The sequence below is a fragment of the Anarhichas minor genome, unplaced genomic scaffold, assembly GCF_050575085.1.
Source record: "Anarhichas minor isolate MPS153535 unplaced genomic scaffold, ASM5057508v1 ptg000026l, whole genome shotgun sequence".
NCBI lineage: Eukaryota > Metazoa > Chordata > Actinopteri > Perciformes > Anarhichadidae > Anarhichas > Anarhichas minor.
The window spans coordinates 2,090,133-2,106,490 of NW_027466472.1; the positions used below are offsets into that span (position 1 = coordinate 2,090,133).

Below are 16,358 nucleotides of genomic sequence, written 5' to 3' on the forward strand. Positions count from 1 at the left end.
TGTGACACAAACATTTACCTGTCAGCATGTGTGTGTGGAAAAGAACATGTAGAAAAACAAAGGGACACCTTCACAATGCTTGTTTTCTCAAACAAATAGTCCACAACTCAAAATCATTAAACATGAATTATAATAATTAAAAGGAAAAGCAGCAAATCCTCATATTTGAGAAGCAAGAAACATGAAAACTTTGGCATTTTGCATGAAACATCAAACAATCATCAGAATAGTTGCTAACATGGCTGAACGGAGGGTTTTAGAAATACCAAGGTCCAAACATTTAGCTTACCAGGGGGGTTCATTTATTTTTAATATGTGCATTTTAAGATGTTTGGTGAGCAATAATGAGCTGTCAAGCAGTAACAAATGAGAATCCGGTTAAATGTTGCAATGACTTATCCACACTTCAATCTGAACATACAGATTGCCTGGCATTGTACAATATCTTTGCCGCACTAAAGTTAAGTTATTTTTAGTCAGGACATACAAAGGTCCGGACCTCGGTAAACCTCAATGGTGGGTACGGCCAATGGTCGCCAATTAGTTTTCTGTCACTAGACTAATCTTTTCAGCTGTAAATATATATACCTTTGGATAGTAATTTAGAATATAACATATTTCATACACATAATAGATGGATACTAGATGGATAAGTTACTGTCCCAGAGGGGAAATTTGTCTTTCGATGAAGTGCTATAAATAAGAAATATCACAAAAACAACATAAACCATCTCTCTACGCTTTAATATATTGACTTTGAGACAGATGATGATTTAGAGAAGTTTTTCCTGAAGAAGGAGGCGCGATCTATGAACTTTGACCCAGAGACATTTTAGTCCAGTGGTTGTCCGTGGTTGTGTGGCAGTCATCAGAGGTGCAGCACACTACTGCATTTAAAGGAGGATGTAATTAGTCAACAAGCGCCCGCTGTGCCAATCAACTCACCTGTCACTGCTCTCATGAGCCATCCCCACACCTCTCTCTCCTGTAAATTTTAATTTTGTGTGATCCATAAGCTGCAAGAGTGACAGAAATCAAAAACGACCGCAGACACCACTCTGTTGAAGGTACGATGGGCGAAATCAATCGTTGAATAAAGCACGGTGTACTGGAGAATAGTTGTGCGACAGCAGGATGCACATCTCCAGCCGACCTCCTGACCTCTCTGGGTGCATGGAGCTGGTTAAATATAGAATTTCTTCACACAGTCAGAGCACTCTAGAGAAGTGGGAGGAGTCCACATGTGAGGTTTGCACTCAGCCTCTCCTCTGATCGTGGGAAAAACAACACATGAGCAGATATCTTGGTGTTACCTAACCTAAAGCTGGGCGTGGGAAACTGTCGGTGAATCTGCCAAAATGCACATGTTGTGAATAGTCCAGGAGGTGAACTTGATATCATATTACAGGAGTGTTTTCGTGGTATCAGAACTCATTAATAGAGTCAGAGACTTATTGTTAAAGGCACTGGAACACAAATTCCAGTCTCACCTCACCATCACCACAAAGCTGTAACTCTTACAGTAACTCCGTAAAAATGATATTGTTTCCAAGGAAGTAAACAGTGTGTATTGATTTCATACAGTATTAGACAATACATGACTTACACTGAAGGCTTTAAAATCACTTGTGAAAGAAGTACTCGGATCAAAAGTAGCATTACAGGTTAGAAATTATTTGTAACAAGTAAAAGTCCTGCATTCAAAATACACTTAAAATACCAAAAGCAAAAGTACACTTGGATGACATGAAATGTTGTCATGGTAGTAACACATAAAATGTCCTCTTTACATACACACGTTATCTCCCATCTTTCACAAATTCCACTGGGATTCACAGCAGCGCTGATATTGTTCCTTTTTTCTACACACTCGCTCTCGTTCATCCACACCAACACCTTATGCGTTGGCCAAATTCTGGTTCCTGGGCACACAAGCATCACGTGTTAGCAGGAGTTCAGATAAAAGCAGAGGACAAACGGGGTGAAAGGTGAGGAGAAGTCACACATAAAAGCCAGTTTCTGCTCAGAGCGGACTGTGGCGGCGGACAGGTGCACCAGCAGGTGAGTTGAAATACAAACACAAAGAGCACAAACAAACCTCTTCCATGTGCAGGCTGAAGCTGTCTAAGTAGACCTACATTATATACCATACACTGCAATGTTAAATAAAAAAACGTATTCTGTTGTATTTGATTCAACTCTGTAGGACGGTCAAGAATCCCTGATACCAAAGGTTTGGTCCAGGATGCAAACTTTGGTAACTTTGTGCGCTCTTCTCTCGCTCCTCTTCTCTGTTCATGCAGATGTTGTGGAGCGTTTTGAGGTTCGTGACCTTATTCCAGTTCACTCAAAAACTTAAAAAAATCGAATCTGTGTGTGTTGCACAAGTGGCTCACTTAGAAGCCTGTGTTTTTTTTGATATATATATGTTTTTGTTCCAGGATGTGCCAGAATGCATGAGTTACTTCTATAAAGAGAAGGTGCCAGAGTGGGGGGCTTCTACCCCCGATGCTGCCCGTCTCTGTCATCGCTTCAGCAACAGGTAGGGAAAGAAATCAGACCTCTATACTTTAGTTTATATACGGCATTATAATGTGAACTTCACAAGTGCACTCAGATAGATGTAGATTAGAAAATCTGACTATTGTTTTGCAGCACCTCATTTTTTTCTAGATCCCTGGATCATTAAACTAAACCTTTGCTCCACCAGGTACCACTTTGCCACGCTGTATGACACTAACCATCGTATTGCCGTCTACGCTGCCTATCACTTCCAGCCCAGCAATGGAGGAGGCAGGGAGAAAAGGTGGTTTGTAGAGCCTCAGGTTCGTGTGTATTGTATATGTGCATCAAAGGCATTGATGTGGACAGAATCATCAGAATGTGTGTCATAGATATCAAGTATGGAGAGAACAGTGTCGTACAGTAATAGAGCGCTGATTGTAACACAAATGTACAGTGAAATACCAACAGTGACCCGCTGTATTATGCTTATATTGATGTGAAAGCAATGCATTGTGGGAGTCATAAATCTTACTCCCACGATCGAAACGGTCAAGTGATTCTTTTCACAGTAATGTATTGCTTACAGCTGCCAAATTACTGCACATTTTGATAACAATAACTGCTGCCAGGAAAATACTGTCTTTTGAATTATTACACCAAATAACTGTAACTACAGTAAGCTGCTGTATTCTTTTGATACAGTAGAGATACTGTATTGTGCAGAAGCGTAATGGCAAAGCTGCTGCCAGTAATTTACTGTAATTTTACAGTGTTATATTCAACATGAATCAACCGTAATGCATTAATATCTTTCAGTATATGATACCATATGAGTCACAGCGACACCCCGTGTACACGTACATTTAAATCTGAGGGGTTATTGCCTTGCAGCTGGTAAACATGTCCTGGCAAGCAGAGATGAAGGACGGCTACTGGCTGGGGAAGGACCACCCTGGGGTCTACCAAGGAGAGAAACAGGCCCTGAATGAGGATTACACACACTCTGGCTTCGACCGTGGTCACCTCAACCCCAATGGACACCACGCAGGTAATGGAGGTTGAACATGGGTGATTTTTGGGGGCAAAGATGTCAGTTGAGTTCAACATCCCCCCCGCCTGATGTGCTGGATTGGAAACCTCCGATACGAGTGTGTGATTATTACTTTAAATCAATGCTCTACAATGAAATGATTACTTCTTTTATTTTGTCCAGTGGCATTCACACAAATTCACATACTTGTCATTTAATGTTCCTGTGAGGAACTTTTAACTATGAAACCAAAATCCTCATACGGCGGTTTGTATATCTTACGAAAAGTTACTCATTTTTTGTGCGTTTTCCAACGAAAGTCCAGCAACACGCATCAATTTACATTCACTACATGCCTACAGTCTTTTCAAAATAAACTTCCCTCTGCACAGAAGCAATAGAAACAGTTTAGTTTACGCAACAAAACTTCTTGGTTAGGTTTAGAAAAAGATTGTAATCTGGGTTAAAACAACCACGGAAGTGTGTTGCTGAAGTACGCAAGTTACGTGACACATAATTGACATCTCGTTTCACATGGGGAACAAACAGCAGTCTCCTGGATGAACGGTCGCTGGTTGTTGGACCCATCCACCTCTTTATACTTACGTGGTAACATACTAAATTATTTCGTGGGGTACCTACGAATTATGACGCCTTATTTTGTGTAGGTATAGCTATCAACACTGGATGAGACCAGCTAGATTAAGTAGTGATGCTTCTTCTTGACCTATAAGTAAACCAGACCATCAGTGAGAAGATTGGTTATTTCTATAGTTATTTTTAATGCTTTTCATCAGAGAAACTTCTTCTGCTAAGACTCCAGCGGGGCCTCCAGCAGTGACCAGCCCACCAGGCTTAAAGCGAGGGGAGGAGCCCAACACCACACTGCTGGAGGCCCAGGCTATTGCTGGGCCCGCTGGAGAAAAGGGAGGCACGGGAGAACCACAACCAGGACTGAGAGGGGTAGACTTTCAGACCCTGCTGCAGCACGATGAGAGGTTGTCTAAAGGGACGCTGGTGCTCGGAAACACTACCACTTTTGTCCAGAGGGACCGCCAAAGTCAACACAAAAGGAAAGTTTGTTGTAGTAACTTCAAGTTAGTTTGTTGTTTATTAAGTGATATTAAGAGAGAAAATGTACGATGCCCACACAACATATCCACCAAATTATAATCCAGTCAATAATAGTTGAAACTGTACGAGGTTTTTACAGTGATGATTCCAATGGCAGCATCTGAAGTTGATATTCCTTACTGTAGAAGTTCACTTACTTGATATTGAATGTTGTTTTTACTCAGATTTCACTTTTCATTTTTCGCTGTGATACAATAGAATGAAGGAATAATAGCCTTCTGTATCCAAACGTAATCTTTACCGCTAAACTTTGCATCAATACATTACACTGAATCACGGAAGGTTAAATTACTTTCCGGTGTCTATGATTTCCTAAATTGGTGTCCGTTATCATAGCAACCTTAATAAGGCAGCGCTGGGAGGCTGCACGCAGATACATATCTGGATTCTTATCTCAGTGTTAAATCATGCAGTTAATAACAGAGGGTATTTGCAAATACTTAACTACTAATTGTCAAGTCTGTTTTACACTTATATTCATATGTTTTACATAGAGATTAAGAATTGCATTCAGGGAATTGCTTATAATTATTTCCCATTTTTTATTTACTTGTGATCATGAAATGAATGTGTTTGACATGAAATTATTCCTTCATCTGCATCCTCTAAATATTTTATGATCTCAGGCTTGTTATCACAAGATTGTAAAAAAAAGAAAATATCTCTGAAAATATGTTTGTATTTTTTTTCAGTTAATTTAATCCCTTATTTGTATCTATTATTTGTTATGTGTAACCGAAAAAAACACATTATTATTACAACTACTGTAAGATTAATTATTGTTCAAATATTAGCGGATATCTGATTCATATTATAATAGGTACAAAACAACCATTATCCTCAAGATTGCAGCTGCTGCAGCCTTGGATTATAATTTAACAAGTTTAGAGAATATTTTGGGTGAACCTGGTAGAATAACAATAATGAAGCTACCAGACACATCTTGGTCTTTCTCTCTCTTCCTCTGCATGCTATCAAGCCACCTTTACAATACATAACTTTATTTCTTTGGAACCACAAGCTGTAACTTCATTTCTTGCATAACTTCCTGTAATCCTCCACTCCTCTCTCCTACAGTCCCGACCCGCAATGCCACTTTCACCCTCACCAACGTGGTTCCTCAGAACCCCAAACTGAACCAGAACGCCTGGAGGATCCACGAGTCCAAGCTCACTGAACTTTTCCGGGACAAGTGCTCCAAGGCCTTCGTGCTGGTTGGCGCCGTTCCCTCTGCAGACAACTGGATTGTGAAGAACAATGTGAAGCGCGTCAACATCCCAGACTACCTGTGGAACGCCTACTGCTGCGTGGACAACAACGGCAGACCCGTTCAGAGTGGCGCTGCCACGGCGAGGAACACGGAGGACAACTGGGTGGAGAAGCTCTCACTGGATGAACTGGGAGAATTCCTCCAGCAGTTCTCCAATCAGCCAGTAGGGGAGCTGTTTTACAACAACTGCAAAGACTAATACATCCCTTATTATTATTCTCATTCAACCACAAATAGATGAATACAAATAAATAGAGGTAATGACTGTTTATTTGTCTTTTTTATTGACAGCAAAGGAAAAACATAGCAAGTGTCTGTCTTAGGAACACAGCCTGAATCACTAACTGCCATTTACATGAATATATTGTTTGATTAAATGAATGACAGAAATTATGTTCTTGTCTTGTCAAAAATATGTAAGAAAAAGACCCCAAAGAACCCAAGAAGCAATTATAGGAATTGTTGTTTAAGTATATATAGAGTAACTTTAAACACCTTGAGAGCAAATGATCAATGAAAACACGTACTGATTCACAAAAGAAACATCCAAATATTTGTAAAACTATTAGAAGTAATTTGACCCTGAAAGAAGTTGTACTTTTCAATTAGAATATGCCTTTTTACTTATGCTTCTCCTGATGTTATTATGGTTTCTGAAAAACTTTTATAGTTGCTTTAAGCAACATTAATATATTTAGAATGTGTGGAATGTGAAGGGAGTCGATCATAGTGATGAACCCACAGGGAACAACTCTGCTGTGAGTGTTTCAGCTGATTTTACAGCCCAACCAGCAGTATTATACTGATTTTAGCTGCACATTCTAAGGGAATCACCATTTTTAGAGCCTTCATGAACAGACCTACACCTGTAATGTGAATCTTTTTAGTTGGTTATAAAGAGTATTACTATTCTTTTGCGCAAAAACTCCGACAATAATAAAAAATAAGCCCAGTTATAGAAATGTATTCCCAATTGCAAACCAGCACCCACCTCTCTGCAATTTTAATCAGCTGCAGTCTGAAGTTTAGTCATATTTGGCCATGGGGTGGTCCGTCCAGGGAGAAAGCTTGGAGAGCTTCTCCTCAGTAGCTGTTTCTATGGGCCAGCTCCAGGCCTTAAAGAATGCAGACAGGTTCCTCCCCACAGTCTGGGAGAAAGTCACAGCATACAGGTTCATCTTTCCGTCGTTGTCACTGGGAATGTTGGTCATCTCGTGGTAGGCAGCAAACACCTTCTTAAAGGCATCCCAACCAAACTGTTCCTGGAGCTGCATGGAAGGAGACAGAGGTTGAGGGAAAAAACAGTGGGTTGGTGGCAGAATGAAAGTTTATGAGCGAGTTAACAAATGACTGCAGTGAAGTCCTAAGAGGCTATTTTAGCCGCACGACAACGGGGCTGTAATGTCACTCAGTCCATCAATCCATCACTGTAGTTCAGAGGGAAATATCTTAACATTTATCAGATGGATAGCGATGAAATAAGGTAAAGACATTCATGAACCCCCAGAGGATGAGTTATAACTTGTATGAATAATAACTAAATTATAATTATGGCTTTTCAACGTGCAGCACTCTATCCACCTGAGATTTAAGGAAGAACAATTCATCTGAAGATGAGAAAGGAACACAAAAGCAACTTTCACTTGATGAAGCATCAAGTTGGTTAAATCAGTTTACCAGTTATCACTAAAATCTAAACATTGACATGAAAAGTGTTTACAAGTTGGAGACTGTAAGGTAACTCCCATATGACAGGATTGTGCTTTCAGCTGTACTTTAAGCATACTGACATGAACATGCAAACAAGTTAAACAATATCTCATACGCAACTAAACTCAGCCATAAAACTAACAACTGCTCAGGCCGACAAAGTGCAGCTGAAGCTGACACATTAAACCAAGAACTGGTAAAGCTCACCTGAGCGTGATGATGTGCAGGTAAGGCTGAGGAGTATTGTGCAGAGTACAGAGGGTAAACCGCTTAGAATTGGTGAAGTTATCAGACCAAACTTGCATTTTTTTTAACCCAAAATGATCTCCCCATTACTCACCAAATTTTTTTAATTTTCTATTCCATCTACAGCCTCATAGGGGCAGCGGCGTGACTATAGATTTAAAGCCTTACTTGCATTTCCTGGGTTTTGATGCTGGATAAATGGGGACTCCTGTGTGACCCAAGCACAGCTTCTTTACAGAATTTAAAACACACTAATTCTCTTTCACCTGCAAGTATGTCTCCAGGGCCACCCACACTTTCCAGTCGCTGAGCTTCTTGCCCCCTTTAACAAACTCGTCAACAGAATTCTTCCGATTTTTTAAGGTCAGAGATGGATGAGCCTGCATTGAACAAATCATAATATTATGATGTTAACCAAGGGGAAATTACCGGACTGAGATGTCCAGTGATGAAAATGTGATCACAGAAAAAACAAATAAAATGTGTGTCATCCAAGATAAAAGTGTTTTACTCCACCGTTGCCCTGTTGATCCCCAGCACCTCCTCATGCACATACACCGACCACAGGTTGCATGTGCACTCTGTGGTGTGTGGTCGGAACTCCCAGCAGCTTCTCTGTTGGTTGTGTCCCAGTTCATGAATTTCTCCCCACAGGCCTTTGGTCCTGGCGTCATCTGTTCTGACCAGCTCAGCTGCTACAGATGAGTTCATCATGACAGGATACCCTGCGTGCATCCAACCTGGACGGAGAGATGTCAGTAACAGAAACATGTGTTAAACATTTGAATAGCAATGTGCATTAACAGAGATGTCTTCGGGACATGGTCTCCGGAGTCGTACGAAGAGCTGGTTTCCGCCCTATTTGATTACTTTTGACCTGGGAAACATAGCGTCGGGCGGGTCGATGAAATATGGGCTGCTTTTGGTCGACAATTGGCAGGGTTTTTGAAAATATTGTGACAACAACATTACCAAGCAAACACAGATACAAAATTCAGTCAACTCGTGTTAATATTAAATTACTAGATATTTAATTGACATGAGTTGCATTTAAACGTCGTTCGGATGAAGGAAGGACTTACTGATCTTGAAGTCATCATCATTGACATTGACGTGTGATATTGTGTACTTGGTTGTCTGACTGCACTCTTTGTGGGTTGTGATAGCTTATTTGATCTAATCCTCTTATCTTTAATTGGCTATTTGACACAGATATGATGCTTTGTGTGTGTATGATGTGTATCTTTATTGTGAATGTAATGGTTTTACAAAGGTTTCTGGCAAGGTAATGATTTTGGCTGTTTATTAATGAATTTGGCAGGTTTTAGGTTGTGACTTGGTGGGACACTGTCAATCTGATCCGGCAACACTGGAGAGGAGTTGCCATTTGTGAACTGATGAGCTCAAGTGAGCACAAGTTACATTAGCTCATCATTAACATCAGCCTAACAAATGCCTTTTTACAAAACTTGTCAATATATGTTCAATATATGGTATGAACTATATTATACTGTACAATAGTATTAAAATAGTTGTATCTACAGTAGATTATCAATGCATTTATGTGGGGCTTGTCCAAATCACACAACACAATATAACACACATGGTACCTAATACAATATAGAGCAATCAAAAACAGCTGCTGCACCTGGCTCTAAAAACTGTGGCCGCCATGATCTCATGAGGTTATCGTTGCCCACGTGTGCATGACATCAGTCTGGATCAGGTCCGACACAAATCTAATCAGTATGTATTGTGCAATGATCAATGATTCTGCGCAGGCCTGGCTCACCCCGAACACACCGAATAATAGTCTGCCTGCAATATCAGTCAGTAGTCAACATTTGTTGTTGCTAACTTGTGTTGCGTTGTGGCCCTCGCTTTCATGTGACACTACTCGACCACCGTAGATCTGGGACCAAGACGGAAGAAGTTTTTTCTTTAAATTGTAATAATTTCTAAGCAGTTTTAAGAATTTAAATAATGCAAACACCATACTTTTTTTGCAACACATGCTGCGAAGACATCCTTTGATTGAATTGTGAGTATGCGACATAAAACACACTTACCAGCCGAGATCTGCACATCTGCTACAATGCGTTCTTTGCGGGTAAATCTGCGCGGTATGACAGCCAGATCTGCGACGCCCCTCATGATGTCATTCCAAAGTGCTTCCACCTCATCAAGGCTCTCCAGGTCTCGAACAACGTCTGACGGCATAGTGAGGATGATGTTGTCAAACTCCAGCTCTGCCCACGGTGAAGGAGATTTGCGCAGCAACGACCAATCAGCTGCTGTTGTCACGCCTGAAACAAACAAAGGGTCGAGGTTGGAGTGCAATCAAAACAAAGCTTTGAATTATAGTGATTATTTTTCAAAAGCCCCATTGTAGGCAGACTGTAAATACAGCATGACGTCATCATGCCAAAAACTGCATGTTTCAAAGAAAGCATTGCTTCTTTTACTAAATGGGCTTCATGAATACAACATACTCATAAAATAAGGTAAAGTAGTGGAGTTTTGTTTATTAAGTTATTGGAGATAACGTGTAGTTGTATTAAATATCAAGAAAGACCACATACGGTGCCAGAAGTGGAGGTTGATGGGTCCAACAAACAAACAAAGGACTTTCAACTCGACACCACGTAGGCAGTTTTGTTGCCTAAACCTGACTTTCGTTTTGTTGTATGATGTCGTCCCTGAACACGGAACCAATACATACTCGGGTTTAACATTTACATTTGTTTGAATGTTGATTAATGTACATTGTCCTTTTTTTAAAATACAAATTTAATGAAATCAAACTTACATAACTTATTTAAATAATAAAACATGATGTGTTGAAAGCTACCTGAAAAAGAAAAGTGTAAACTGAGTTGAGTCAGTCAACAAGTGTTCCACAGCCCTCTGGGCCCCTAACAGGTTGTTGAAAAAAAAAAAAAAGTAAACTAGACCAGAAACTTTCTTTCCAGGCAACAAATGTTCATACTGCTGCACAATGTGCATTCGATTCTCCTTACAGTCCTTTGTGGATCATGAACAGACAGTGACACACACTCACCTGACTTGTAATAAGGAGCAGGTACAGCCATCCGCACTATGACCTCTTCCCCCTCCACCTTTGTGTTGGGTGGAGCCACCAGGTAGATGAGTCCCCCCCACAGGTTCCACACCTGCATCTTCTCTGAGGTAACAAGAAATTGCTCATAAACACGAGGTGCTCTCTTCAACTCTTCAGCATCCAGGTAATCTGTTTGACAACCGATCTGGATCTGAGGGAGACATGGATATGTGTTACTTCTTGGAAAAAGAGCAAGAAAAGTTAGATTTTTTTAGGATATGAATGTCAGTCAATGGTTATAAAACAAGCCAGAATAGAATGAATAAATTGAGGCATAAAATGATATTAATAGAGGTGAAATGTACAAGATACGTTTCTGATTTGGGGCTTTATTGACAAAACAGACCTGACTTAGAGGTATAAATTAACAGAATATTGACAAACACAACAAGCGCAGTATTCAATTTTGTGTACCGTACCGTCCAGCTCTTGTTGACCATGTTTGCTGGTATGATCATCTCGGTCTTCACACCAGGAAAGAGGTACAGGCCTGTACTGATCCACGTCGCCTCTCCTGGCACACATAAAGATTAGCAAAAAGGTCACAAGAGAAATTTAACGGCCTTCATGTGAATGCAATGTAATACCACACACACACACACACACACTGCAACATATTAAATTGTACAGAGACAAATTACAGGTCGGCATTTTGATCTCACAATCATTTAACACATTTATTCACAACAGTGAGTTCTGACCTGCTGTGTTAGCATTAATCATGATCCTTTGGTATCCCACTGTTGGCATCAAAGGCTTGATGAGGAAGGGCAGAAGGGCATCAGGATCTTGGGACACATTGTATACCGCTGCCCCTAATCTGAGAAGTAGATGGTCTTTGGGTGTCTTCACAGGGTTCTTCTCACTCACCTTGAAATAAAGTGAACATGAATAATCTTAAAACGGATCCCTGCAACACAACCTGATTGGTTGATAGCCAACAGGTTTCCAGTGAGGGCAACAATATGAATGAATAGGCCTAGCTTAGTGATGACAACAAAGGGCATTTGTAGTAAAATTGCAAAATAAAATTTGAATGTGAAAAGTACAGTACGTTTACAGGTGCAAGATCTGAGATTGGGAGCATTTTGATTGCCTCTCAACAGCTCTCTAAATTCATATCTGAGTACTTTGAAATTAGGCGGGAGAGGCTGTGTTTGTTTGAGGCTGAATATAAGGGCGACAGGAGTGTGGATGCTAATGGCAGACAGACTGGCATGCCCAGATTTATTGTACTGGGAGGTGGAGGCTGTGAATTCAGACCATCACCAAATAATGTCAGTGTCAGTGGGAACAATGGGATTCTAGTGTAGAGTTGATAGGTAGCGTATGTAGCTTGCTAACTTTCGTACAAACTAAACATACTTACAGCAAGTCACAGACTCACAGAGGTGAGATTTTGCAGTAACGACTAAAACAAGCAGTTGACTGACAACATTCTCCGGCTCATTTTCTGTAACCAGTGTAGCATTTAAGTATCTAGGAATTAGCAAACTAGCTAGCTAGCTAGCAGATAGCTGGCTAGTTAGCTAGCGTCCAAATTCCACCATGCTACTCTGGCCACTTTCCCGCTTACTAGCCATCCGTCCCGGCGAGCTGCAAGAACACTTTACAGCCCCATTGACGTGTTTGTCACCATAACAACCAAGAACAATCACCATTTTTCTTTTGTAATTCATAACACTACATATATTCAATCATAGACTCAAAAGTCATTCATGACCCACCTGTGGCATGCCTTTAGACTTCAATATGTCAGTAAGGACGGACAACACCTGTGTGTAGGAGCTGCTATCATAAGCCTTCATTCTCAAGTAGTTGGTGCAATCCACGCCCAGTTTCTTAAGATGTTCCTCCTCGTGCTTGCCAAGTTTTTCACCCTGGGTAACATGACCAGCAAAGAGACGTAGAAGAGAGAGGAAGTGGTCGGTGTCTTTCTTGGCCTCTGTAGGCACAGGGACCTTGTAGGAGCTTTCACTGATGGTTGCCGGCAACAGGCTCAAGCCCATTTTGTTCAGGATCTTGTTTCCTGAAACACAGTTAAAACAAATATCACCTGATCTACCGGTCCCCCAACATTTCAAAAACTGCACAATAGCCTAGGTGGTGTCTAAGTGCTCTTATGTCTATACTCTTCTATTTTTGATGAAGGTGTGTTATATGTACGGTATAAAGCACTAGCCTGTTGATAAGGAACCACAATAATCACTTAGGCTTAGGGTTAGAGTTGAGGTGTCGAAGAGCAGAGATCTTTATGGGTCCAAAATGTTTCCAGTCCCAGATAGCCCCTATGGAAAACTACCTACGTACTTACACAGACCTGATCCGAATAAACCCGAAGATAATTCGACCCAATCCAAAAAAACAGACCCTGGGGAACAGCTACACTGGCGACAGCATGATGTGCTATCAATGAACGAAAGAGTTGCTGTGAATCAAATTCCTAAAAGTAAATCAGACCTGTTCTGATCAACTCAGATATTGGACATATTGACAGACAGATGCAATTTGGGTCTTGGGTCAGGTCTCAGTGTCTGGTCCACTCTTTGGTCTTTGTGCTTGTTTCTATGGTCTCATATATGTGTGTTTATGTGTGTGTGTGCTCCCTTGCTTGTTCTGTCATTCCCAACTTGCCCTCACGGTGTCATTGGTGTTCTCCGATGCCTGACTGACTTTCTCACTTTCTCACTTTCTCCATTTTGAACCCCACCACTGTCATTTCTGCTGTACTTTGACACTGAAAATAATAGTATTTAGCGCTGTGGAAATCATTATGTGGGGCTGAATTTACATGTGCCTGATAAGTGTCAGTCCAGTACGATATCACATGGACATGCTCAGCAATCCTATATCATCAGGTGTTGAAATGGGAACCACAGAATAAAACTTTAGTGGTGCATTATCATACCTGAGAAATCTGTCATCGGGTTTTGCCTAGGGTGAGTCTGTGCCCAGTTCCAGGCATGTCCACCAATCAGCAGACCTCCTCCTTCTGCCACAAAGTCTTGGATTTCCTCCACACGATCATCGCTGTACGCTGTACAAACGAATACACTCAGGTCTTTCCTTAACTCAGTCTCCTCATACTTTAACCCTGACTCGCTGAGAAGTTTGAGCTTTGGCTTAACACCAACCACCCCCTTCCGGCCTTGGTCCAGCCAACCGATGGCATTGTTCCAAAATGAAGCCAGTTTCTGTAATGAAAAGAGTTTTCACTACGTGCTCAATTTAACTTACAAAGAACGATTTCTGTTCATATAAAGAAATTTAAACAGCACCTTTGTTTTCAGAGGATATTCATGTGTGATCACGATGACTCGTCCCTTCCCATAGTAGGTTCCTGCCAGGAATGCCCGCCCATCCTCAGTGGTACCAATGGGGAATGCTAGCGGGCCGTGGACCAGAGCCTCAGAAGCTAAAATACCATCGCGGAGGTCAAACTCTGAAACCCCCCGGAGTAAGAACTCTAGGTCATCGGCAAAATCCTTACCGACACTGTATGAGGGAAGAGAGGAGGGAGAGAGCGACACATAGAGAAGAAGACGTCCATCATCCTCATGCCCTATATCAGTATTCTTTCATAAATCTTTCAGTAATAATAAACTTTATTTATAAACCCCTTTCAAGGCAAAGGTTGCAAAATGTTTTACAAGATATTAAACAATTTAAAACAGTTTAAAAGTTATATAACATTGAGAAGCAACATATGAGAAAATAAATGCTCAATGAAATAGTCTAATCACAGAAACAAATGTCAGTGAGATGATCTAGATTTGTTTGATGCGTCAAGTAGACTTTCAATAAAGAAAATCTTATAAAATGTTCTTAAGTAAGTAAAGCTACAAAAGTTATGTATAATAAATGAAATGTGTCGTATTATGCTCCTGCCGTGGATTAAGGGTTGGAATATTACAACCCGCTCATAACACAAAACAATGCAATGTATTAAATCACAATTAAACAAAGTAAATTGCTTCATTGATCAAACTGTATAATTTGGTATTAATGATGAGGGCCACACATGGAACAGATTTTAAATAAACAGAAAATTCCCACATTTGAAATAGAAGAGGAGTATACACTTACCGTAAAGCCATCCAGGAGGATGGGATCTGTGGGTGGACAGGCAGGATCTCTGCCTTCCCATAATGCGTAGTGAAGTAGATCCCAGCCACAGCGGACACTTTATTCCCTGGAAAATGTAGAGTTGCGTTCTCCTTAGGGTGTTGTTGATCCCAGCTCCACGCCTGCCCTCCTATCAGCACTCCTCCTCCAGCCTTCAGAAAAGCCACCAGGTCCTTCACATCTGCACCAACGCTGTAGGCGTCCGTCACGTACACACCAACCTCCCGGTTCTCACTAAAGGCCCCAACAACTGTGGCTTGGAAGCTGGATTTGCTGAGGTTATCAGCGACTTCCTTGATGTGTTTGTGGACCCCCACAGACAGGTTGTTAGATCCATCTCCTCTCAGCCAGGTCAGAGCGTTCTCTACCAGAGCAGGAAAGGTGGTCAGGTAGGTCTCATGACTCAGGACCACAATCCTCCCACGGCCGTACAGAGAGGCTGCCATCAGGACCTGGCCTTTGCTGTTCATTGCTAAAGGAAAAGCGTGGTCTCCAGTCAGCACCAGCTCACTGGGGACAGAGGAGCAACAGATGTCCAGCTCCTGAAAGCCTCTCATCAGGGACTTGTAGGACTGAGTGTGTCGGGTGGACATGGTGTGTAGGATCGATTAGTTGAAGTTTGGATGAAGAGGGTGGATGGCAGAATAGCAGAAGAATAGTGTTGAGTCAGAGATAAGTTGTGTTGGTGGATTGTCAGGGTGTCCTGTGGGAAAAGAACGAGCATTGCAATCAGCTTGTGCGATGTTGCATGACTTGTCGACAGTGGTACAGGGATTCATTCTGCATTATGTCATGTGTAGGAATTAAAAACAAATAGAATAGAAATATACTTTATTAACCCCCAAGGGGAAATTTGTTTGTGGCAGCAGCAAAAAAGGTTACACAATAAAATAAAAATATTAAGTATGGAAAATGCACAATATATACAACATAATAAAATAACAGAGCAGGACCTATTCAATTTAAGAAAATAAAGTAAATAGAAATGCACAGCATATACACTAAATAGAATCGTATTAAATTACCTAAGTAGGAAAAAATAAACAAAACAGTAGTGCACAAGATCACCAACAGCAGCAACAACAGTGTAGCAGTGTTATAGTCTTGTGTTTGATTTGGCCAGATGTGATATATTACAGAGTCTAATAGCAGAGGGCAGGAATGTTCTCCTGTATCGGTCCTTGTGACAGCGGAGCTGAATCAGTCTATTGGAGAAA

General features: G+C 41.1%; 2 protein-coding genes across 2 annotated transcripts; one reads left to right on the forward strand and one right to left on the reverse strand.

Annotated features, from left to right (window-relative positions):
* Nucleotides 1-1,134: 1,134 nt before the first annotated feature.
* LOC142959285 (endonuclease domain-containing 1 protein) lies at nucleotides 1,135-6,138 on the forward strand. The gene is made up of 6 exons (XM_076100530.1): nucleotides 1,135-1,243; nucleotides 2,304-2,323; nucleotides 2,442-2,542; nucleotides 2,711-2,825; nucleotides 3,397-3,553; nucleotides 5,747-6,138. The coding sequence occupies exons 1-6, from the start codon at nucleotides 1,135-1,137 to the stop codon at nucleotides 6,136-6,138; spliced, it is 894 nt and encodes a 297-aa protein (XP_075956645.1).
* An 826-nt stretch (nucleotides 6,139-6,964) lies between these two features.
* LOC142959324 (TRPM8 channel-associated factor homolog) lies at nucleotides 6,965-15,734 on the reverse strand. Its single transcript, XM_076100570.1, has 11 exons — nucleotides 15,103-15,734; nucleotides 14,295-14,511; nucleotides 13,925-14,210; nucleotides 12,744-13,045; nucleotides 11,718-11,886; nucleotides 11,436-11,530; nucleotides 10,957-11,167; nucleotides 9,965-10,201; nucleotides 8,412-8,635; nucleotides 8,162-8,275; nucleotides 6,965-7,207 (listed from the first exon to the last, which is right to left on the reverse strand). Exons 1-11 carry the CDS (start codon nucleotides 15,732-15,734, stop codon nucleotides 6,965-6,967), a joined length of 2,730 nt encoding a protein of 909 aa, XP_075956685.1.
* Between the last annotated feature and the right edge of the window lie 624 nt (nucleotides 15,735-16,358).